This window comes from Pelophylax lessonae (genome assembly GCF_965119305.1).
Source record: "Pelophylax lessonae genome assembly, chromosome: 3".
Lineage (NCBI taxonomy): Eukaryota > Metazoa > Chordata > Amphibia > Anura > Ranidae > Pelophylax > Pelophylax lessonae.
The window spans coordinates 575,549,484-575,576,028 of NC_138770.1; the positions used below are offsets into that span (position 1 = coordinate 575,549,484).

Genomic DNA, 26,545 nt, shown 5'->3' on the forward strand with positions numbered 1-26,545 from the left:
CCAAGGAATGCAACGCGAATTCCCGAGGATGACTGGGCTTAGGACACAGGGAAGGCAATACAATGTCCTCATTTCTGACTAGACAAAAAAAAAAAGAGAGAGAGAGAGAGAGAGAGAGAGAGAGAGGATATACCCTCTGGGACTGCCCCTAAGGTGTGGCCAGAACCCCTCGGCTGCAAGCACCCCCACTTCGGGTGGGAGGCGTTCTGCCCATCGCGGAACCCACCCGGTCCATGGTATGGTGAGTAAATGTGACCCCCCCCTTGTCCCTTGGGGGATGCGGGCCCACTCCTGGGAATAATAGGACCTGGACTTCCTAAAAGATCCACCTGGCCTGTCAGGTACCCGGCCCTGTCTCCCTCTCTTATCCCCACAGGAGGCTATGTAACTGGGGAACCTGAGGGGGGTGGCAATCTTACCTTGGTTTCTTGCTGGGTCTAGTTGTAGATCCTTGAGGCCTTCATTCTGGGGGTCCCTGGCCACATGGCCCGCCGTGGGCGCCACCATCTTAAGTGTGGGCAATGTATAATTTTTTCCTATTGACTTGTATGGGGCAGCCATTTTTACTGTGCTTCCTATTTAAATGCATCCATTTTTGTGTAGTCCTATTGAGCTACACAGGCAGCGTGACCTTTCACATCCAGGCCGAGGTCACTTCCTGTGATTCTTCTTCCTGCTGCAGTCCGATTCAGGAGGTTTTTTTTCTTTGGAGGTGGTACAGTACTGGGGTCTTTGTGGGCATATCCCTGCACACTCTGCTGTCAGTGTATATTTAAGGGTGACTCCGCAGGCCGCTGCGATCGGCGCTTCTTAAAGTGACAGTACCCAGTTTTTCTGTTACATTAATTAGTCCCAGGCTGTAAATTCTCCCTTAGACCCGCTCAGTGCGACACCCGGACTGTAGTAACTGGCCGTGATTTCAGCAGCTCTGGAAAGTCTGGCGACAAAAATTGATTTTGAAATTAAAAAAGTTACTAGCCAAAAATGGCCGCTGCCTTCTACATCTTTGGTGGGGTCCTTTGATTCAGAGACGGATATGGTCGCCATGGATGCCCCCCTACCTGAGGGGTCGCTGTCCTCGCAATCAGATGGTAAAATGGACCTGTCTTCAGCTGCAGCATGGGAACACGTTCTGGTAGAAGCCCTAATTGCTTCAGTAAGGGAAACTTTAAAATTGGCAGATGAGCCAACGCCGGCAGGGACGCAGGTGTCCTTTGGCTACCGCAAGACCCAAAAGTCGGGCAAGGTTTTCCCTTGTCCAGAGGCTTTTCATGATATTGTTGTGGTGTCCCAGACGGTTACGGAATGGATTAAGGTTCTGAAAGGGAACTTGGACCCTGACAATTACCTCTGAGCTGATGGGACTCTTTTCTGGGAGAGCGTTTGTTTGGCGACTCACTGGACGAGTTGATCAAGGGTCTTGACTGGCAGGAAGAGTAAAGGTAAAACACCCCGTGCTAAAAGGGGACCTTCCTTTACCGCTCATAGGCAGTTTTTCGTTCCTCCAAGGTGCAAGAAAAAGGTAAGCCGTTCAGAGCTTCTGGAGGGACCAAGAAGCACTGGGGCAAGCCCAAGACCAGTCAGCCAGTTTCCACGGACAAGTCCTCTTCAGCATGAAGGGCGCCCTCAGCCGTTGTGGGGGGGGCGTCTGCGCTTCTTTCAGGAACCCTGGACTTCCTTCATTCAAGAAAAAATGGGTTCGCAAACTGATTTTTTTCCGGGTACAAGATCGAATTTTGGTCCTGGCCAGGGGACAGTTTTTTTTTCAATCAAATCTTCACCTGTCTCCTGAGTGTTTGAAAGATCTCTGGGAGGCTGTGCAGGACCTGGTAAAAATGGTCGTAGATCCTCCATGGAGAGGATCTGCTGTCTCAAGGACTGATCTTCCATCCTGCTTTACGGCTGCTGGCTTTAACAGCTTGGCTGTTGAAAGCAAGGTATTGAGGAATAGCGGCCTTTCTGACTTGGCAATTCCTACTCTTTTCAAAGGCTAGGAAAATCGACGCCAAGGAAGATCTATCATCGTACATTTCATGGTGTGAATCGCTGCAGCTGCACCCTCGCTTGTTTTCTATAGCTAGGGTTTTGGCCTTTTTACAAAAAGGAGTTGACCAGTGATTGGCTTTGGGCACTATAAAGGGCCAAGTGTCCGCCTTGGCCATTTGTTTCCAACATCCGTTGGCTACTAATAGCTTAATTTGCACTTTTATGCAGGGAGTGCGTCATCTGGCTCCTCCGATGAGATCCCCCGTTGCCTCCGTGGGATCTCAATCTGGTTTTGTCTGTTCTTCAAAAGCCTCCTTTTGAGAATATTAGGGCGATTTCTCTGCTTTGTCGCAGAAGGTTGCCTTCCTGGTGGCTGCTATTTATGCACGCGGAGTATCCGAGTTGGCAGCGCGGTCCGGTCGTTCACCTTATTTGGTGGTCCACAGAGATAAAGTGGTTCTCAGACCTAATCCATCCTTCCTCCCTAAAGGTGGTGTCAGATTTTCATCTCAATGAAGGCATTGTGTTGCCTCCCTTATGTCCTAAGCATCCCAAGGAATTTGCCTTGCACTCTTTGGATGTGGTTCGGGCGATAAAGGTTTATCTGACAGTTACTGAGTCTTTTAGGAAAACCGACTTTGTCCTTACGGACGGACCTCGAAAAGGTTTGGCTGAGTCTGCTGCTACCATATCAAGATGGATCAGGCAGACGGTTGTTCTGGCTTATTTACTCAAGGGTCGGGTTCCTCCTTTCTATTCTATTCATTCTACAAGAGCGCTAAGTGCCTCTTAGGCTTTTATCCATCAGGCCTTTGTTGTACAAGTTTGCAAAGATGACCAAGTCGCTGCCTTACACTTTTACAAAATTCTGAGATGGATTTGTTGGCATCTTTGGATGCCTCTTTTGGCCGCAAGGTTTTGGTTGCTGCTGTTTCGTAAGAGAATGTTTTGTTTCTCTTAGGGTTTTTTTTTCACCTGGGTGAGCTCCCGTTTTGGTTGCGCTTCATGTTACCCATTTGGCTAAGTTTAGTCTTGGAGTTTACGTTACTATCTGGTTGCGTTCTTCCCACCCCTCATACCTACACTGCTTTTGGACATCCCAATGGCTAATGACTGTCGTTGCGAGGCCAGGTCTCACCAGTGACCTGCGACGCTCGGTGGCAGGCTGGGACTACATAAGGATCTATAATTTACAGTGCAAGGCCCAGCTCTGCTGTCGCTTGCAGTCCTCCAGGAAAATTCCCTGACTATCGATAGTGAGAGAAAATAAAAAGCTAATTTCAAAAAAAAAAACGTTTAAAAAAAAAAGAAACTGAGACGCTAGGTTCTAGCATGGAAGAGCTAGCCTACTCCTGACGCTAGGCAACATAAACCTGGAGAGCAGCTACTAGTGGCTGATGGGTAATAGCTGAGGAACAGCCCCCTAGAGGTGTGTTATGTGTAAAGGCTTTTGTTTGTTAACCTTTTACTGCCTAGCCTGCTCCTGCAGAGGAGGCCATAACCCACTAGTGAAGGCTAACTGAACGGGCGGCGACTGTCAGAGGACGCAAGAGAAAACACAATTTTTTTCTACGATCTTACCGTAAAATCTTTTGCTCTGAAGTACATTGACAGACGCAGCAACCGCCCCTCTGATATGGGGATTTTTTCTCTCTTCACTGCTTACAACTAAACTGGTTTTCTGGAGCAGAAGGTGTGTGGGTTATGCATGTGGGGACAGCCTCGTGGGCGTGGAGATTTAAAATTTTCCTGCCTAGAACTACTCCTGCAGGGGACAGCATAACCCAGTGGCTAATAAAGATGGAGGCTGCGTCTGTCTATGGACTTTAGAGAAACAGATTTTATAGTAAGATCTTACAAAAATCTTGTTTGTAAACACGTGTGCAAAAAAAAAAAAAAATAAAAAAAATGTACAAACAGCTCTGGCAGCAAATGGGTTAAAATGTATGCCTGGGTTTAGAGAGAGAGAAAAAAAAAAAAAAGCAAACTTCTGCAACATGACAGCAATAAAAATCTGAGAAAGGTTGTAACCCTTTCCTAGTGCTGTTCAAAATGTAATAAAGCTGAGCTAGTGTTAAAAGTCAATTTTTAATCAAGCCATCACAATGGTAAAGTCCACATTTCACATGATACCCACCCAGGACTCTGTAAGCCCATGTTGCCCAGTAAGCTCTGTAAGCCTCTGCTGCCCAGCAGATGACCGAGTTGGCACTTGTACTGCACACTCGATTTCAAAATCTCAGCTGGCATATTCCATACTCTGAATCAAGGCAGATTTTAACTGACTGTACTAGCTGAATTGAAAACAATGTCATAGCTTCCAATAGAGTACATACATCAAATTTAAGCATTTTCCTAAAGAATATTTGCCTTGACTTCTCGGAATTCTGGGAAGATTATAGGCCCCATGGATTGAGTTGGTCAGCATTCTTCTGTTTCGCTCCATAGAAAACCAACCTGAAACCATTTTGTGAACATCTGTAAAGACCAAGTGATATTTAGAGCAAATAGCACCTGTGTTGTTTGCTTTGTAAACATAAAACAGACACAAATAAATGTAAACCAAGTTTATTTTGCTTTTTTTAAGTAGTAGTGTTCTTAAAGCACTACAGCATGGTAAACAATGTAAATTAGTACAAGTCATCTCAAAAGCCAGAATTTTATGAGTTGTTAAAAAGATGCAAGCCTATTCTAACAGGATAAATATTTTTAACCATTTCACTTCTCGTTAATGAAGGCTCACAAATGAGCAACGCTCCTCATTGAGGAAAACAAAAAGCTGTTGTCGACAAAGCGACAGCACACACACAAAACAAAAACAAAACAAAAAAAAAAAGTGTAAAAATAACTAACTGTACTGTGTTCCCATACTTTCTGAAGTTGCTTTACAATGGGATGATATGCACATGATCTTGCTGCAAAAGTTTATCCAACCTGCAGTCTATGTTCAGCTCACCTCAACCCAAAATAAACCTGCTCATTGTTCAGAGAATGCAGCCCCGACAGATTTGTCTTCATTAATCAATTTGTCATTCCAATTCCTTCTAGTCTGCAAGATCCACTAGAAGGAAGGCTAAATTTATAAAAGAAAGAAAATATGACATTTCTAGACGTGGAGAAATCTGCAGCAAAACATTTGCAGAGATGTAAATTTGAAGTTCCATGTCCCCACAAAAAACAAAATGGTGGGAGTATTTAACGGGAAGGAAAAAAAAAAAGAAAAAAAAAGAAAAAAAAAAAGAAAAACTTATTTTAAATGTCATGCAAACCTAAAGATGACCAAAGCTTTAAACAATGGAAGGATATTTCACAGAAAATTTCTTATACAAAAACGCATAATAAGAAAAAAGGGCCACTAGGTGTCATTATAATTTACAAATTGGCATCATTTTGGTCAACGATAATCAAAGTGATGTTTTCCTGAACAAAGTAGATGTTCAGTGGGAGGAGGGAAAGTAACATTAACTTGGTTTCTAAAAACTAATCACACATTTCTTCAGGAATCTCGTGTGGATTAAGTATGCCAGGAACGGACATCTGAAGCTTGTGTTTTTCTTCCTGGGCTTGCCGAAGGGCTGTTTCCCTTTCTTCCAGAAACAAGTCTGAAGTGTCTTCACCAGCAAACTCCTGCAATTGGAAGCAGAGGCAAAGAATTATCAATAATGGAAAAAACCCAGCTTAAAGTCCATCTAAACGTAAAACTTTACATTTTTAGTTTTGGACAGAGTGGGGAAGAGTAGAAACACGTGTCAGAGTATTTCCCCGTATTTCATGTACTGGGAGATAACTATTTTTTGCTACAAAATTACTTAGAACCTCCAAACATTCTATCATTTTTTTTTATTTTTTTAGCAGAGACCTTTTACACAGGGGAGAATGACAGGCGGCTTTGTTTACATTAGCTGCCTGCCTTTCTCCCTTCACAGTGGACTATCACGAGTGACCGGCGGACATCGGGTCCGCCGGTCACACGCACGGAAAAAAACACTTTTTTTAAAATAAAAAATAAGAAAACAGTAAGGTTAGCCTCATTTTTTTCTATAATGTAAACGATAATGTTACGCCGAGTAAATTGATACCCAACATGTCATGCTTTAAAACTGCGCACGCTCAGAATGGCGACAAGCATTGGTACTTAAAAATCTCCATAGGTGATGCTTTAAAAAATGTCTACTGGTTACCAGTTTAGAGTTACAGAGGAGGTCTTTTTTTAGAATTATTTCTCTCATGCTAACAATCGCGGTGATACTTCACATGTGTGGTTTGAACACAGTTTACCTATGTGGGTGCGACTTGCATATGCGTTCGCTTCTGATTTCAGCGCAAGTTCAGGGGCGGGGCGCTTTACATTTTTTCCCCCATTATTTTACCTTTTATTTTTACACTGTCCCTTTAAAAAAAAATAAAAATTTTTTATCACTTTTATTTCCTATTACAAAAAATGTAAACATCCCTTGTAATAGAAATAGGCAGGATAGGTCATCTTTATTGTGAGATCCGGTGTAAAAAAAGAACCTCAGATCTCACATCTACCCTTAAAAAGGCACCAATAAAAAAAAAAAATAGAAGAAAAAAGGGCCCTTTAAGGCCGTTGGGCAGAAGAGACTTTTGACGACGCTCCGGTCCTACAAGGTCTGAGTTGAGTGTTGGCCATCTTGCCCACACTGGACTCCCTGCCTGGGACTGCAACAGCCCGGCGAATCTTCCACTGGGACCACTTTTATGTGAAAGAACTGCCGGCTGTGTAGGAAAATACCAGGGGTTATGGCAGCTATCTGCTGTCATAACACTGGTATTTAACGTCAAAGTACCAACTTAAAACTGCAACGGGCGGTCCGGGAGTGGTTAAGCATAAACTTAGCCTTTAACTTCCAGTTCCTAACTATGGTGGTGGGTTGACGGCTCTTTCTATAAGTAACTGACATCAAATTCGCTTTGTCAGCCCTGTGCTGCTGTCCCTAATGAATACATTCTGGTCATCCAGGAGGGGGCTGACAGTGCCAAGTGAAGAGATCATCCCAACCTTTAACAACAGCCCTCTGCTGCTTCTGAAAGCCAATGACCACATAGTAGGTCACTTTGTGCTAGGACATCAGCCCCCTGCATATGTCCATCAGAGAGGAAAGGAAATAAACTGGAGGGTTAGCAATCATGCAACTGCAGATAATTATTTAAAAAAATGTAAATGCAAACTGTAAAAGCCTTTTCTTGTGAGTATTGTGGGACACAGAAAACCATACTGCCCCTGCCCCCTATGTCGTCACTGACAGAATATGGACATATTGGGGGGGGGGGGGGATCCATATTGTTAGAGGGGGCTTCCAGATTCTGATAATCCCCACAGATCACAACCCGCCGACCAGACCAGGGTGCCTCCCATTTAATTCATATGCTTAGTTAAATTTTTTTTTTGCATATGGTATGAGTAGAATTTTAGACATTGTAATGGAAACTGAATGTACCTTAGCTGGGTATCAAACCAGGCAATATTTACCTTAATCTGTACAAGAAAATCCCTAAGGTGTTCTTTAAAAGCAGGAATATCCTGATTTAAACTGAAGAGACCAGTCACAAAAAGTTTAACTTGGGCACTAAAGAAAGAAAAAGAAATGTTTATGAACAGCAAAATACCAGATAAATGCAGGCATTCACACATATATGTAAAGGAAATAACTTACAATTAAACTTCCCATTTATTTTCAAAGCTTTCTTTGTTAGTGTAGGGCGATATCCCTACACATATAAGCAAAGGTGAGACTCCCTATTCACCTTACATTTTACATATTAAGCCCAACCACGATAAATAATGGTGTTGTGTAAGTTGCCAGTATCAAATTTATCTAGTAATTGGCAGCAACACTAAGGGGTATTGTTTTTATTCCCTCATTTATCTTTCCATGGGGCTCCAATTTAATTACGCAACCTGAATGCCACCAAAATATTTAGCTCTACACAGCATGCTCACAAGGGGAGCACCAACTGTGTGCCGTCATGGCCACCATTCATGACATTTGGGGGTTGGATTAAAGGAAACCAACATGAAGAGAAATGTATAGGCTGGATTTTCTAAAAAAATCTCAAAGTGCTAGTTGTCTTTTTTCCCCTGGTAACAATAGTAAACAATAGTTTCAGTAAAAAAAAAAAAAAAAAAAAAAAAAAAAAAAAAAGTTAGTGGTGACATGAATACTTGTTGTTTCGGGCCAGTGACAAAGTTCTGAAACCAATGAATCTGCTTCTGAAAATGAGAGCCTCATCATGCTGAGGTCAGCAATGGCAGTCCATACATTTTTATTTGAAAATCAACTGTTGAATTGATAGGATGATAGTGCAGCCCTATCTCATTGAGAATACACTGAATTTTTATTTCCTTTGTATTCTTACCCTCAGAGTACAAGGCTTTAAGGCAGAGGTGCTCAACCTTTTGAAGAGAGAGGCCCACTTAAGGGATTTAGTAACCGCTTGCAAGCCATATTGAACAATGGGGGTTATATTAATCTAACAAGTGGAACAACCCATAAATCTGAGCATAACTGGTATTCAACATGAAAACTCGGCACATTATAAACACTATATTGGAATCTGAAGTAAAATATTTGCAGACAATCACATTGGCTCATTTACTCACTCCTGCAGATGAGGAAATGCTGACTTTAATAGATTAGCTACATAGTCTTGAATAAATAGCTGATTATTGGGTGGAGATGCAGGATTCAGCGCTGCGCTTATTTTTCCTTCTTCTACCAAGTTGAACATGTATGCCAGAATTGACGCATGCATTGTTAACCCTGCAGGGGAATAAAATATGATATAGAATAAGTACTCCATTTGCACATGCATTCATTTTTTTTTACTGGCAAAGCATACCTAAACAGTAGGATAATATCAGGTTCAACAGGCCAATATGCATATAACAATGTGATGAGTGGCCAAGAGAGAGACAGGCAAGGCTGAACTCAACTACAGGGAAAGGCAAAGTATTTATAGAATTTCAGTTGCTTATACACTTGCATCCTATGATTTTTGACTTGTGTAACCTTCTGCTTATACATTTTCCCAAAATACACTGTTTCTAAAAGAACATGTCTCAAACCTGGGCAACTGAAACTAACATGCAATGGAGATGTGTTCACTAGTGGTAGCACCTTTAACCTTGACAAGCCTAATATTATGTTTAGTAATTTTATTACAATGGTGTTTCTAAACTAACAGGGTGCACGAACACTTGAACAGTAATTAAGTGTACAATTCGTCACATACCAGCAGTGTGTGAAGTATCCGTCACTACAGAAAAGATGTGCTGAAGAACATCACAGAAGTAGGTTTGATAGAAACTCTGTGCTGCAGCTTCTTCTTGAGCAACGTTTTGTAATAAAGTATAAAGGATCTGTAATCCTGAAATAGACACACATTCATTGTAAAAGAAAGGAGTTGGCCACAACATTTAAAGCATATCAAAATGTAATATAATATTTTCCACATTGTATTTCAATTACTTCTAGCCTACTCCTTTTACTCTGAACAATCTTGAAGTTTGTAAACTTTCTTTGTAAATATCCCCAAACATTTACTTACTACAATTCTGTGACACATTCATTATACCCTGCTGATAGGCACTCCTTTGTTACAGAATTCACAGAGCCTGCCTTCTGAACTATAGAGGTGCTGAGAGAAGGTGTTGGAAAGAGCTAGCCACCAGGCAGGTGGCAGTCAACACACAAAAGAAGATTTTCCAAGTAAGCTTATATTGGATTGACAAAAAGAACGATTACAATTCTGACATTATAAAATTAAAGCATGCGGCAACTATAAATTTCCTTTAAACTACAACAAAAAAGTGCAACATCATTAGACCCATCAAATAAGGCAGAACAAAGGACAAATTCCAAATGGAAAGCATAGATACCCATAGATTAAAATTTTACTGAGGACTAACAAGAACTGCCAAAAGGCACACAGAGAGCAAAGAACAAGTCATCAGTATTGCCTGTGGTCTCCTGCAGCTGATCTTTCTCCATGATATACTTACTATGTCTTGCTCTACACTGTGTCCTGTGTGGTACCAGCCATCTTAGTAAAGACAGGGAAATGTCAGATCCTCCAGCAGGAACAACAGTGAGCAGAACAGTAATAACAAATCAACAAATCTCCTGAGACTAGCAGTCAGAGGCAGCAGCGCCTTTTTCATGTTACAGATATATAATTATGAGGCTATAGGCAAGGGCATGCCTGGAAACTTTCATATGCAGGTTACATTTTCAGAGTCCTGCATACACAATATTTCTAACAAAGCAAATCTTCACTTAAGTTCTATTCCACTTAGGAAAAAAATCAAAGTGACTAGGCTAACCCAACATGTATACATACAGTATTGCCCTTTGTGATGCATTATAAACATGTAGGCATAGTATGACAAATGGTATATTTTCCTACCTGTATCCGCAACGTTTCGCATTGTGTGTTTGAAAGCCCAAATTATAGAGTCCAAAACCAACTTAAACTGTGCAGGAGGTATAGCCAGGAAAGCAGGGAAGCAGTGGGAATTTACAGCTTGTAAAAGCAAAAAGAAGTTTGTCCTGTGGTCTGGGTATTCTTCAAAGTCCTGTAGAAAATAAAATATGTGCTGTAGATTAGCTTTATTTTACCTTCTCCTCAACTGTAAGTTGTAGATCATTATTCCTTATTATGATGCTTAGTGCTGAGGTGTCAATCCATGCTTCCAGTTTGACAGGCAGCAAACACCTATTAGTTAACCAAATTTTTTTACATGGGGTAACAAACAGATATTTAACCGGTTGCCGACCGCCGCAAGTACATATACTGCGGCGGTCAGCCCTGGCCAGGCAAAGGGACGTATCGGTACGTCACTAGCCTGGGAGCCAATAGCGGGCGGGCACGCGCCGCCGGAGGCGTGCTACCGCCTTGGCTCATTCACGGACACCTCCGTGCGTGTGACCGGCGGACCCGATGTTCGCCGGTCACTCGTGATGGTCCACTGTGAAGGGAGAAAGGCAGGCAGCTAATGTAAACAAAGCCGCCTGTCATTCTCCCCTGTGTAAAAGCACTGATCTAACGGTCCTGCTATGTAGGACCGTTGATCTGTGCTGTTACACACACAGCCACATCCCTGCACAGTTAGAAGCACGCCCCTAGGGACACACAGCCACTGCATCTCTAATAAAGTTAACCCCTTCCCTGCCAGTGCCATTTTTACAGTAACAGTGCATATGTATAGCACTGATTACTGTAGTAATGTCACTGGTACCCCCAAAAGTGTCAAAAATGTCAGTCAAGGGTCCGATCTGTCCGCCGCAATGTCGCAGTCCCGCAAAAATCGCAGATCGCCTCCATTACTCGTTAAAATGACAAAAAAATTTCCCTTAGTAAACGCAATAACTTTTGCGCAAACCAATAAAAATACGCTTATTGTGACTTTTTTTTTACCAAACATAAGTAGCAGAAAACAAATTAGCCAAAAATTTAAAAAAAAAATTTTTACATTTTTTGGGGGGAATTTCATATAAAAAATTTGAAAAATAGTTATTTTTGCAAAATTGTCGCTCTTTTTTTGATTATAGGGCATGATCCAAAAAAAAAAAAAAAAAAAAAAAAAAAAAAAAAAAATCGCACAGGTGATCAAATACCACCAAAAGAAAGCTCCGTTTGTGGAAAAAAAAAAAAAAGGACGTCAAATTCGTTTAGGTACATCGTCGCACGACCGCGCAATTGTCCGTTAAAGTCACGCAGTGCCGAATCGCAAAATACCCCCTGGTCAGGAAGGGGGTAAAATCTTCCGGGGCTTAAGTGGTTAAGATTACGCCTAGCTTGATAGGAGAATACAGAAAAGATCAACAGACAATGTTTTAATTTTTCCTTTTAGCTTCTTTCTGTGGGTACAGTTATATGTGCAACTTAAAAGGTCCACCGTGAAATCATATTTGCACATTGCAGAGATACCCAGTGATCAGTTCAGACTAAAGCCAAATGTACTTGAAAACAGTGTGCATAAGGATTTAAAAATAGCTTTTTTTGTGGAAGGGTGCAATGAGAATTGGGGAAAAACTGGATTTTAGTCTTACCGTAAAATCCTTTTCTCTGATGTTCATGGCTTTATGCTGCTCTCCATAGGAGTAGGGCAGTAGGCGGAAAAAAATTTGACCATGCCTATAGGGCAATCCCAGGGGGTATACTCCCACTTCCTGCTGTAGGACATCAGTTTTGTAACAAGCAGTGTCAGAAAAGAACAGAAAACCCAACTCAATAAAGAGACGGGTGCTGTGTCCGTCAATGAACATCAGAGAAAATCATTTTTCCTATTCGTTCATTGACTGACACAGCTCCATATCTTCTTGGCTTGATGGGACGTCCCAAAACAGTGTCAATGAGGGATGGGAACAGCAGCAAGAAAAAACCACTACCCAAAGGCTAAACATAGCCAACCAGGCAAAACAAGAGCACAACCAGGAACTGGAGTTCACATGACAAAAATAACAAATACATCTTCAATGAGGACTAAACCTCTCCAACAGCGGCCTGCAAAACCTTGCGGCCAAAAGAAGCATCCGCAGATGCCAACACATTGACCTTATAAAATTTTGTGAAAGTGTGCACAAACCACCGTGTGGCCGCCTTGCATACCTGCATTACTGATGCCTGATGACTCAAGGCCCAGGAGGCACTAAGCGCCCCCGTAGAATGCGTCTTCACAGGGAAAGGAGGATCCTGACCCTTAATAGTATAGGCCTGCACCACCGTCTGTCTGATCCATCTGGAAATGGTCGCAGTAGACTCGGCCATCCCCTTACGGGTCCATCTGTAAGGACAAATCAAGAATCCGATTTCCGGAAACGACTCAGTCGCCGCCAGGTACACCCCAATTGCCCTAACCACATCCAAAGAATGTAAGGCAATCTCTTTAAGATGCTTAGGACACAGAGAAGGCAACAAGTCTTCATTTAAATGAAAACCAGAGACTACTTTAGAAAGGGAACGACTGACTGGTACGAAGCACCACCTTGTCTTTGTGAATCACCAGGTAAGGTAAACGATAAGACAATGCAGCCAGCTTCGACACCCTGCGTGCAGAAGTAATAGCCACTAAGAAAGCTACTTTCTGTGTCAAAGTGAGCAGAGGAATCTCACAAATATTTACAAAGGGTGGTTTTTTAAGAATTTATGGCACCAAATTGAGGTCCCATGGAGGCAACGGATACCTCACAGGGGGAGCCATGTGGCGGACCCCGTGAACTAAGATTTGGACCAACAGGTGTTGAAATTGCCAGGTTGTCAACGCCAGGGACTGTAAAGCAGGATGGAAGATCAGTCCTTGAGTTGACAGATTTTCTATGAGAGAGTCTCCAAGGGACATCGGTGCCTAACCGTACTAGGTTTGTGTACCAGGACCTGTGAGGCCATTCCGGTGCCACTAGGATGAACGGAATTCACTTCTGCCTCGATCCTTCGCAGAAGTTTTGGCAAAGGAGTCAGCGGAGGAAATGCATACTTTAGACGATATTGGCTCCCAAGGAGCTACAAGAGCATCGGCCAGAAGATCCCGAGATCCTGCTACGGACCTCTGCACTTTCCTATGGAGAGAAAAGAGGCCAACAAGTCCACATTGGGAGTCGCCCACCCGAGGCACAATTGATGAAAACGCACAGTTTTAGAGGAAAAGCGCTGACAGGAGCAGGCTACCTTGAGATGGTATCCACTAGCAGTGCCCTATCCAGTGAGCACTAGGAGACTAGCTCATAGAAAATCCAAGTTTATTAAAATCCAAAGTATAAAAACAAAATAAGCCAGATCTGTACAAAACAAAGTTCCACTGATGCAAATTGCAGGAGGTGGGGTACCTTTAAGAGGGGGAAGCCACGATCAGTCCTCCGCGATGGAGTCTGCACTGGAGCAGTGTAGAGTAGCAGGCAGGAGGGTGTTCTCTCAGGTGAAAGAGGGGAATTGGGCGGTTGCCGAGTGCCACTTGATGGAGAAGGGGGGCAGTCTCGCTGAGTGACCGGGATGGATGGACAGACAGTGCAGCGTGCAGATTCAGAACGGGGTGGACCTAGCCTTCCTTCCTGGGAACAGTAAACTGGTTTAAATCAAACCTGAAAGCATTCACTTTATTCTCCTGTCATAGACACTAGTCCCCCGCCTGTCGGCTGCAGCCTTCTGCCTGAGACTATGGTCTGATCATAGCCCATATTGGATAATAATAACTGTCCCGACTGATCAACCACAAAGGGCCTTGAGACAAAACCCATTCTGGTTAACGATATTACCCGATGACGGGCAACTAGATGAGGAATGGAGCAGATACTTCCAGGAAAACACTCAAGTCTGCTTTGTTCAGGAATGTATGGGATTCGTTCAAACTCCATGCAAGAACCACACTGATATCATGTATCAATAGGTAAAAAGAAAAACGTGGCTCCACAGTCTGATAAAGTGTTGGAAGACCTCTCCCTTGCAGAACGGGAATACGAAATGGACCCATTTCCTATTAAGGGCTCCCAACTTAAACTACTAACTAGAATAGCTAACCAGCTACAATTTGAGATGTCCAAGAGAAAGCTTTTCTTTACCAAACAAAAGATTTTTGAGCACGGAGAAAGGGCAGTTAAATTATTGGCCTATATGACCCATAACAATGACAGACCGCCGGTAGTGATTTCCCTGCGTAATCCGCAAGGTGAACTTGTCACCAAACCTGAAGTAGTAAACATGTTTCGCGAGTTCTTTAGGTCCCTATACACTACCACCACAACAGAGAACACATTATCCATCACTCACTTTTTATCAGACATAGACATCCCCCAACTAACTCCCACTCAAATAGAAAATCTTGAAAAACCGCTCATGACGGAACACTGGTAATGGCTAGTTTTGCTAGATCTAAAGCCCCTGGGTCAGACGGATTACCCATAGAGTTCTACTCGCGATTTAGTGAAACCCTAGTACCCTAACTACTTATCTTATACAACCACTTATTTGAGACCCTCACACTGCCCCCATCCATGAGAAGCCATCATAGTGCTTATTCCCAAGCCGGATAAGGACCTGGGTCTGCCTGAATCGTACAGACCCATCTCCTTACTTCAGGCGGATATTAAAATACTTGCGAAAGTGTTGGCTCTACGCCTGAATCAGGTCATCTTATCTTTAGTGCACGAAGATCAAGCAGGCTTCATGCCTGGCAGGAACACGTCCTTTAATCTTAGAAAACTCTTTATAAATATACAGGCCCAGCATGAGAATACTGGAGAGAGGGTGATAGTGTCACTAGACAACCGCTAAAGCGTTCGATTCGGTGGAGTGGAAGTATTTCTGGGAATGTTTGACGCAGCATGGTTTTGTCCCTATGTTCCTCAGGTGGATCTGGCTGCTGTACCGAACACCGGTCGCTAATGGATAGCAGTCGGATGTGTTTGAACTCTCAAGGAGGTACTAGAGAGGGCTGTCCCCTCTCCCCACTACTATACGCTCTGGCTACGGAAACCTAACTATATCCATTAGAGACAATCCGACGATACAAGGTCTAAGAGATGGCGCCCTAGAGGAAAAAATAAGTACTTATGCGGACGACACCCTACTATACTTAGCAGATTCAGGTCCCTCTCTATCGGAGGCACTACGGATGATTGAACATTTCGGTTCATTTTCTGGGCTCAAAATCAACTGGGAAAAGTCACAAATCCTCCCGTTAGATTACGCTCCGTAAACTGAGCTACAAACCCAATTACCCCTGCAACGGGTTAGCACCATAAAATATTTAGGAGTGAAGGTGACTAGGTCCCCAGCTGATTACATTGCTTTAAAACGTTGAACCTCCATTGTCCATGACTAAATCCAAAAACACAAAATTTGGACCCGTCTTCCCCTGGGAGTATTGGGTCGCATTAATCTTATTAAAATTATTTTTCTTCCCAAAATTCTGTATATCCTGTGGCAAACATATATATATATATATATATATATATATATATATATATTATACACACACACACACACACATTAATATATATATATATATATATATATATATATATATATATATATATATATATATATATATATATATATATATATATATATATATATACATACACCCTTGAAATACTTTAAAATTATAGACACAATCCTGAAGCCCTTTGTCTGGGGTAAGACAAGACACAAGTTAGCTTGGCGAATACTTAAAAATCCCACAGATTTAGCAGGCACAGCTCTACCAGACCTCAGCTCATACTATCTAGCGTCCCCCAATGGTTTCATATAGCTAGGGCCGACAAAGAACGTTTTGTGCGACTCCTATGCCCTACTTGGGCCCAATTAACGGCGGATCCTATCTGGGCTATAAGCGGTGGGAGTACAAGGCAATATCCCTATAAAAAAACTGCAGCTCAATCCTTTTTCACTATAGGAAAATATGGCAACTCGCCTCTTAAAATGGCTATACCTACACATCACAAATTTTTCCCCCATTTGGCACAATAAAACTCTTCCTGAATTCCTTACTCTGCCGCATCCGGAGATTTGGTGTAAGAAGGGAATCTTATCTCTCACATATACTGTCGGCGGGAGCTTTTAGAAAACGTTTGACATGCTAAAAAGGTAGAATTTAATCTCCCGAACCACATGTTTTTCTGCTTTCTACAAATCCGACACGCCATCCAAACACAATTTCCAGATTCAGCACCCCTCCCATCCTGCAATCCTATTATGAATATCATTAGGAGTGGGGAGTCTCAAATATCCACATTCTACGGCATGCTACACACCCAGTCATCCACAAAATTAGCGTATAATGTTAAAGTGAAGTGGGAAGGAGACCTGAGACAACTGGAGGATGAAAACTGGAGCGAGGCCTTAGACACATGTAAAAAAGTTTCCACCAGACTGTCGGACAAACTGACTCCGGTATATATACTGCACCGTGCATATCTCACTCCTGCAAAACTAGTTAAATTAAAACAACAACAACCCCCCGACATGTCCAATGTGCAAACAAACATTGGGTACATTCTTTCATCTGTTGTGGTCTTGCCTGTATATACGGGGTTTTGGAGTCAAGTGATAGATTGCATGACGACATGGGGTCCTCCCTGACTCTAGATCCCAAAGCCCTGCCTACTTGGAATCCTCCATGAAATTAACACGGATATATATTTCAAGGCATACCTTGACCGCCTTGGAGGTTCTGCGGGTACCAAACTGCACCGTCGCAGCCAATGCAGTAGTAGCTGCGTACTCCAATTTTAAAGTTTTCCACACTGATAAAATCAATGCATCCACCAGCGCCTTTTCGTGCGCAACTGTAGTGGAAGAGGAATTATCCTCACTATCAGCGCACTCAGGGTGCGTGGACGCATCAGTAGGGTGACTCGTGTCCACGGCGGCCAAATCCACCTCAGACTCTGAGGAAGCAGATGAAGGCGGCCAATGCTTTTTACCCGTCCTATTTTGGAGGCACAAACCTAGTCCAGACACCAGTGACTGCAGGACCGCCGTCATAACAGATGAAAGGGTCTGGGACCCCGCAGCCTCAGAGAGGGGGTCAGGTGGTGACACGTGCTCCAGGGACTCCATGGGTTAACCTGGAACCGCCAGCAAAATGTGTAAAATACCAACCCACCACTGCACCAGCGGTACTACAAGTCCCAGTGCACCAAAATCGCTGTAGCAGCAGGACGGAGCAAAAACCCCCGTAGGGACTCGCCACCTCCTTCTCAGGTGAGGCTGTGTCAGGTTGCACGCAGTGGGGTGATAGAGAGGAAGAGGAAGTGCAAGTTCATAGAACTGCCAGTAGAGGCCTACGGCCGAATCACCTCCTCAGACTCCAAAAACATGGTTGCCGATTGATAGCAATGTGAAACTACAAGAAAATGGCTTGACTTCACAAACATGGCTGCCGATAAATACAGCAGCCATCCACAACAAAATGGCAGCTGCACGCGGCTCCCAGCATCCTCCAAGGACCACCAGGTACAGTCGGAAAGCAAGGTGTGGGGGAGGGGGGGGGAGCTAGGTATGGGTGAATGGGGGGTGGTCAGCAGAGGGACCCCAGATATTGAGGGGGGAGCATAAAGTGGCAAGTAATAGCACACGGGGGTCCAACCAACCCAGGGAGGAGGCCCACGTCCACCCCAAGGGGCTACCAGAGGGGCGGGGGACACTACTGACCGCACCATGGGACCAGGCGGGCACCACTCCAGACAGACCACCCACCATGTTGGCGCTGCGGGCCAGAGGTACGCTGCGACTCAGGTCATGACTAGGATCGTGACCAGGGCAATGCGTCCTCGTGAGACGTTTAATTCGCCAGCAAGCCCCTGTCCACTGGGGAGATGTCGCGGCCCACCCAGCGTGGAGCTAAGGTCCATTTGCATTTGCTAGGCAGACTGGGAAGACCGTAAGGATCTAGGATATTCAGTCCGTCAATTGATTGTAGTTTTCAGAGGAACAGCAAATAAAAAAGAAACAAATTTAGTTTAAAAAAGGAAAAAATGCTAGGTCCAGAGATCCCAGCAAGGAACTAGGTCCTTACTCCAAAATAAGCAGAAAAAAAAAAAAAAACTGAAGTCCTATAGCAGAAAGTGTGAGTATACCCCCTGTGACTGCCCTATAGCCATGGTCAAATTTTTTTCTTCCTAGTGCCTTACTCCTATGTAGAGCAGCATAAACCCTTTGATCAAGAAGATATGGAGCTGTGTCAGTTAATGAACAAAAGGAAAAAAAGCGGTTCATCTGCAGCAATGCACTGGAAAGTTACAGAACAGATTGACTAAGCTGAGTGGAAAATGCACAAAATATTTTTATTCTGAAGTGTCTACATGAAGCATTATTATGTACATTACAGTAGTTTACCTAAAGAAACTGAACATACCTTATTTATCATGTTTAACGTGCATTCAAACACAGCATCAAATATTTGAGGTATTTCTGCTGTAATATGGCCACCTAACTTGTTTACAATAGTAGCCATTGTGCTGAGTACTTCAGGCTCCCTGGCAGCTGGCACATTTCTTTGATAATCAATCAGAACTGCATCCAGCAAAGGAGGGACAAAGTTCTCTGCAACCTGAAAACAGAACAAGCAAATTATCAATTTAGAGAACAGACAACTTAAATAATCTTTGATGAAAAGCAAAATGTTTAACCATGATACTGACATGTAAAGCCCATTCACACTTTCCCAAGCATGTTACATTTGCTATTTCCTATGTTCCAATAAGTGTCCACAGACAAAAAACATACCCAGATAACACTCCCTCCAGGTACGGGTTATTACATCTAAGTGTTCTGTTACATTAAAGAAGCAGGTATGTTAACTGCGTTGATGTGCAATAAAAATTGTTTTTTTTTTAAAAAAAAAATAAAAATAACCTACTAAATTAAATTTACATATTTTTGCAGGTATAAAAATATGCAGGCTCCTGCTGCCTGCCAGTGTAGCCGACCGCCTATATCTCTTATGGGCAGGCAGTTACTGAATGACAGGAAGGATCAATGAACTACCAAGAGCGCTAATCACCCACCCTGGTAACGTCAATTTTTTCAATTGTGACAGTGGTTGCAGGGAGTAGTTTCCAGATTTGCTGTCACACCTGGTACTCAGGGAAACGCAGGGGCTGCTCATTAACAGGTTACACCCCAAATATGGGTGGAACATGTTACTAAAAGCCTATTACGAATTAAAGTGTTTGTAAACCTCAGACATGAAATATCGTCAACACATATCCCTCTATAGCAGGCATGTCCAACCTGCGGCCCAGAACCGCAGGCAATGCGGCCCACTGCCCCCTGACAATTTATTTTTTGCTGGGGAGGAAGGAAGTCATGTCAGGGGCACGGCCACAGCGACTTCCAACTAACTGTAGGCAGAGGCTGCCTCGGAGGAGAGGGGCAAGCGCCGCCGGATTACAAACAGAGCGGGGATCTCCTGCTTACCCGGCAGCCGTGGTCATACGAAGCCCCGCCTCCTGGACTGGCTCCTATGTAAGACAGCACATTGGTGACGTCCATCATAGGAGCCGGTCCAGGAGGCAGGACTGATCCCTGCTCTGTGAAATCCAGCGGCTCTCCTTTCTCTTCATTGAAGACTGCATTGGATGGGCACTCACTGGTGAGGCTGCATTGGATATGCACTAATCAGGCTGCATTGGATGGGTGAGGATGCATTGGATTGGCACGCACTGGCGAGGCTGCATTGGATAGGCACTGTTTAGGCTACCTTGGATGGGCACGCACTAAGCTGCAAGTGTTGTGCGATCTCCCAGCTGCCGCGGGAGACTTAGGATGTCTGCAGTCAGTGACAGAGCCGCTGCATCCTGTATAGGTCCGACTGTCACAGGCGGAGTGATTTGAAATGTACTCCGCCTGTGACAGGAGCAGTACAGGAAGCAGCGGCTCTGCTCTCTACTGCAGCCACTGCTTCCTCCAGCAGGACCTACATGACCAGCATTACCCGCCAGCAGTACCCGCCAGTAGCCTGCAAAATTAGTAGAAAAGGTATGTGAATTAGCATGTGTAAATTGTTGCAATATGTTTTTTAATAACTAGTTGTGTTTTGTCCTAATATGTCATGTCCTTGTTCATACATGTATGAGTAAGGACATGACATTTTATGTCTGCCTAAGTCACATGTGCTAGGGGTGCAACTATCCTCCAGTACATAACTGTAAATATCCCAGCATGTGCAGTGTTTCTGACTCCTACCACCATGACCACTTCAAATCACTGAAGTGGTCATGACGGCTAGAGTGTTCCTTTAACCACTTGCCTACTGTGCACTTAAACACCCTTCCCATCCAGGCCAATTTTCAGCTTTCAGCGCTGTCACACTTTGACTGACAATTGCGCGGTCATGCTACACTGTACCCATATGAAATTTTTATCATTTTTTTTCACACAAATAGAGCTTTCTTTTGGTGGTATTTAATCATCTCTGGGTTTTTTATTTTTTACAAAAAAAAAAAAAAAAAGAATAAAGACAGAAAATTTTGAGAAAAAAAAAAAAAAAAAAAAAAAAGTTTCTTATTTTCTGCGAGTAAATTTTGAAAATAAATTTTTCTCCTTCACTGATGTGCGCTGATGAGGCGGCACTGATGGGCACCGATAGGCTGCACTGATGGGCACTGATCAGGTGGCACTGATGAGGTGGTATTAATATGCCGCACTGATGAGCACTGATAGGCGGCACTGCTGGGCACTGAGAAGTGGCATTGTTGGGCACTGAGAGGTGGCACTGAGAGGCGGCATTGACGGGTGGCACTGATGGGCACTGGCGGATGGCACTGACGGGTGGCACTGATGAGCACTGATGGGCAGCACCATCAGTGCCCACACTCAGTGCCCATAGTGCTGCCAGTCAGTGCTCATCAGTGCCTAGATGAGCAGGCACTGATGGACACTGACTGGCAGCACTATAGGCACTGATGGGGGGACACTGTGGGCACTGATGGGGGCAATGTGTATGTTTTTTTACCTTTTAGTAATCAGGGCACTGGTGATCAGTGCCCTGATTACATGTCTCTGTGTCCCCAGCGGCTGACTGCTCCCCCTCCTTCCTCACACTGCAGGCTCCGTGTGAGGAAGGAGCGCCGGCTATGAGAGATGATCTCATATGTTTACATATGAGATCATCTCTCATTGGATGGTCCGATCACGTGGTGAATGGCCGCTGTGATTGGCCATTCACCACGATCTGTGATCGGCTGTGTCCAAGGGACACGGCCGACACAGATTCTCCCAGATGCGTGCTCGCGGGAGCACGCGGGGAGCCTGCTTCTGGGAGGTCGTTTAAAAACGGCCTCCCGAAAATTCGAGTCCGCGCTGCAGCCGTATATAGGCTGTAGCGCGGATGCGAGGAAGTTAATATCTCTCAGAAGAAGTAAACCTCTGTATACTGATTCCAGTATTCCTGATACGGCGCGGCGGCGTTTTATTACTAAAATACCTTACATATATTTTATATGCGGCCCGAGAAAATTTCTCTACACTCAATGTGGCCCAGAGAAGCCAAAAGGTTGGACACCCATGCTCTATAGGGTGTACTTATCTCAATAATCTAGAGCAAGTGTAATTTCTGTCTGCTGCCCCGTTTCTCGGCTATCAGCATTAGTCACTACTGACAAGTTTTCCTGACCCCAAGAGAAAAATGACACACAAGGAAGCTCCAGTATGCAGTCTATGATTTGACAGCCTCGGCTGTGTGATCTGAAGGGGGGGGGGTTCCCCTTCCAACCCAATCAGCTCTCACTGAGCTCTGCAGAAAATAAATTCATCTCCCCACCTCCTGTTTTCTGGAAGCTCAGACAAGTTGTATAAAATTCTAGACTTGGAAAAGAGATGTAGACAAGACTGCAGATAAACAGGTACAACTTACGTAGGACTTGGATTTATCTGTGTATCAGCTGAGGCTTGTCACTTCCCCGGGTATATGTAAGGGTTTACAACTACTTTAATGTAGACAGTAAACATGCAGGAACAAAACAAATAAAAATGACTTACCATCTGTGGGTCATTCGATCTGCTAACCCAACCGGATATTAGCTTTAAGGTTTCCTTCTTAACTGTTCTCATACTGCGTATCAGAGGCTGCTTTGTAACCATCTCCCCTGAAAGAATTAAACAGGTACACATTTAATATATGACAAAATAATACACTTTTTAGAATAGGGGGGGGGAAAAAAAAAAAAAAAAAAACCACAGCCAGCTTACCATTTGCCTGAATAGCTGCAGAAATATTTTCACTTAGGCACTTGTACACATTTAACATATCCAAATAAATTCTTCCAAGCTGAATAACAAATGGGTGTCCAACAGCTTTACATGCTCTTACATTTGTTTTTAATATGCTTCCAAGTTGTTTGACTGTTTCTGGGTCTTTCAATATGTCAACATTCTGAAAAAAAGACCGGATGTTTGCAAAACGAGGTACTACTTTCACCTTTTAGGCTACACAAGCAACAACACATTCTCCAAATATCACACAATGCCAATGTAAACAGCAGCCTCGAAGTGATTGTAAAATATCACCTTGTAAAACAACCCATTCAGTTTAAAATAAAAATTAAAGGCAAAACATTTTACTATGGATATAAAAAACATTATAAATATCTTTTTTTTTTTTTCTTTAAGTGATCACATTCTCTGTTGTCAGTTGCATAACAGCTGGGGGAGAAGCAACAGTACACTGAGCTTTCTAATAAATGGCTGTGCAGCAGGGGCGTGTCAGGACAGGTCTAACCTTTGGAGCAGAGCACATTGAGTTCCCAGTGTCGCTAGAGAACTGACCATGCTGTGCTCTCCTGCTTAATGTGGTCAGTTTTTAAAAGGAACGCAGAGGGACTGGCAGGAACACCAGGCATTTCACATAAAGGAAGCAATACAAAGAACCAGAGACTTTTTTTATACAAATATATGGTACAGCAGGCACATATCAATGTTGGGGGTAATGCTTTAACCAATTCTGGACCAGAAGGTTTTACCCCCTTAATGACCAGAACATTTTTTGAGATACGGCACTGCGTTACTTTGACAACTGCGCGGTAGTGCGACGCTGTACCCAAATAAAATTGATGTCCTTTTTTCCACCACAAATAGAGCATTCTTTTGGTGATATTTGATCACGCAATTTATTTTTTGTGCTACAAACAAAAAAAAGTGACAATTCTTAAAAAAAAAAATCATATCTATCTCTATCTTTTTTTATTTTCTGCTATAAATCATTCCCAAAAAAAAAAAAAAAAAATTAAAAATCAAACTATCATTTAAAGGCCAATATGTATTCTGCTGCATATTTTTGGTGTATATTGATTGGTTTGCACAAAAGTTATCGCGTCTACAAACTAGGTGAAAGATTTAGGTCTTTTTTTTTTTTTTTTTTTTTTTTTTACTGTTAATGGCAACGATTTTAAGTGGGTCTGCGACATTGCAGCAGACAGATCGGACACCTGACATTGACACTTTTGGGGGGACCAGTGACAATACTACAGTAAAAAGTGCTAAAAATTTGCACTGTTACTGTAATGACACTAGCAGGGAAGGGGTTAACACCAGGGGGAACAAAGCGTTAAGTGTGTTCCTAGGGGGTGCTTTCTTACTGTGTGGGGGTGGACTTGCTGGATGAACACAGACCTGTGTTCCTAAATAGGAGGAACACATGATCCATGTGTTCATCACTGACAGAACAGCGGTCTGCCATGTTTACATGAGCAGACCATCATTCTGTCTCCAAGGGGGCCCGATCGCGGGTGTCTGGTGGACATCTCGTCCACCAGACCCGCTGATTGACTTCCCATGTGGCCAATCGGAGCATGCCCCCACTAGCCGTCTCACAAAGCGACGTACAGATACGTAGTTTCGTGGGACAGACCTGACCTGCAGCATTATAAGTATGGCGGCTGGTAGGCAAGTGGGGCAAACTTGGCCTTAGCCATATATAAAATGTTAGGTGCCACTACGACTTGTAGCAAGTTGAAATATTGTCTAATCGTTTTAGAAGGCCCAACAAGCCTCATCAAAAGTGGGACCAGGCTACACAAAGGCCCTCCTCTTTTTTAGTATGTACAGGCTGTGCATCACCCAGATACTAGTAAGCACTGCATTCATAAAATAATCCACAGTAACCAGCATGTGGCGAGCGGGTAAGAAAGTAAACCCCAGACATGAAATATTAATGTGCATCATCCTTCTACTATACTGTGTACATCCCTCTATCCAAAGCACAGTGTCATTCCTCTCTGCGGTCTCAGTCAAATTGATGTTGTTCTTCCCACTGTGTCCCGGGAACCAGATGATCGCCAGTCACATCCTTACAGGGTCCCCTGATCACTCCAGAGAGCCCAGTAAAAGCGGTAGAGGGTGGGGGTAGGTGTGGGACCCTCTTCAGCCACCTGTAAAAGTATTCAATGGACTCCATAGCCACTAGGATTTTATATTGAAGGAACTCACAAGCACCAGAAGAAGAAGAAAAAAAAAAAAAAAATGCGGTCAATCAAAGCCTGTGAGAAAGGAGTGGGGTCAGGCCGCACTGTGTGTGTCTATAAACAAGCAAAGTTGGCTTGGGAGCAAGCCTGTACCAATGCCCCCATGGCAAGAGGCTTGCAAAAGGCGGGCATTCAGAGGGAGGAGCCAGGAGTGCTGGCAGGGGACCTGAGAAGAGAAGGATTGTGGCTGCTTTGTGCAAAATCATTGGACAGCGCAGGTAAGTATAACATGTATGGCTATATGAAAGAAAAAAAAAAAAATATCAATTTAGGGTTTTTCCCATAACTTCAACCCTTTGACAACCAGGCTATTTTTGCTTTTCACCACTGTGCTAATTTAACCACTTGCCGACTGCCAGCAGTACATATACTCTGTCCTGCGAAACAACATAACTGTATGTCGTTTCGCGGGACCGCTAGTGGGAGCGCACCCACCTATTGGCTGCCGGGGTAGCTAATTAGCGAGCCTGGTGGCTGTGATTGCCACCGGGCACCCGCAATCGCTCCCGTGGAGACAGAACGGCAGTCTGCTGTTGTAAACACGGCAGACCGCTGTTCTGTCAGTTATAATCACAGGGATCCTGTATTCCTATTATTTCGGAACACAGGTCTCCGTGTTCATGCAGCAAGCCCTTCCCCCTCCCCCAGTTAGAAAGCACCCCCTAGGTTGATCACCCCTGGTGTTAACCCCTTCTCTACACGTGTCATTAGTACAGTAACTGTGCACGTGTCATTAGTACAGTAACTGTGCACATTTTTAGCACTGAGTACTGTAGTAATGTCACTGGTCCCCCCCCCCCAAAAGTGTCAAAAATATCAGTTAGGTGTCCGATCTGTCCGCCGCAATGTCTCAGTCCCGCTAAAAAACGCTGATCGCCATTACTAGTAAAAAAAATTAAAAATCTTTCCCCTAGTTTGTAGATGCGATCTCTTTTGAGCAAACCAGTCAATATACACTTATTGGGATTTTTTTTACCAAAATTATGAAGAATACAAATTGGCCTAAAATGACAAAAAAAAAAAAAATGGATTTTTAAAAATTGTATTTATTGGGAATGATCTATAGCAGAAAATAAAAATTTTTTTTGTCTTACCGTAAAATCCTTTTCTCTGATTTTTATTGATGGACACAGCTTCATATCTTCTTTGACAGATGGGTTATGCTACTCTTTCTAGGAGTAGGACACTGGGCAGAAAAGGGTTAACAAAGCTTAACTATGCCTATAGGGCAGTCCCAGGTGGTATACTCCCACTTCATGCTCTAGGATGTCAGTTTTTCAACAAGCAGTGTCAGAATACATACCCAACTCCACAGAGGGGTGAGGGGCGCTGTCTGTCAAATGAACATCAGAGAAAAGGATTTTACAGTAAGACAAAAATCCAGTTTTATCGTTCGTTCATTGACGGACACCGCTTCACATCTTTGACAGATGGGACGTCCAAAGCAGTGTCAGCATGAGGGGTGCGAAAAAACAGAGCAACAAAATTCCCAAAAGGGGCTATACTTGAATAACATGAACAACTGGAGCTCACTTACCAGAAAAAAAAAAAAAAAAAACACCCTCAAGAGGTTATCA

The 26,545-nt window shown here is 43.5% G+C and overlaps 1 protein-coding gene across 1 annotated transcript in view; it reads right to left on the reverse strand.

Moving 5' to 3' along the window:
• Positions 1–5,207: 5,207 nt before the first annotated feature.
• The window catches only part of XPO1 (exportin 1), a 144,195-nt gene continuing 122,857 nt past the window's right edge, over positions 5,208–26,545 (reverse strand). The window contains exons 18-25 of the mRNA XM_082249577.1: positions 22,699–22,882; positions 22,489–22,595; positions 18,863–19,057; positions 10,417–10,585; positions 9,244–9,378; positions 8,612–8,771; positions 7,481–7,577; positions 5,208–5,613 (exon numbers count right to left, since the gene is read on the reverse strand). Of these exons, the coding sequence (XP_082105703.1) occupies positions 5,467–5,613; positions 7,481–7,577; positions 8,612–8,771; positions 9,244–9,378; positions 10,417–10,585; positions 18,863–19,057; positions 22,489–22,595; positions 22,699–22,882 (1,194 nt within the window). The 3' untranslated portion in view covers positions 5,208–5,466. The remainder of the gene's footprint in view (positions 5,614–7,480; positions 7,578–8,611; positions 8,772–9,243; positions 9,379–10,416; positions 10,586–18,862; positions 19,058–22,488; positions 22,596–22,698; positions 22,883–26,545) is intronic.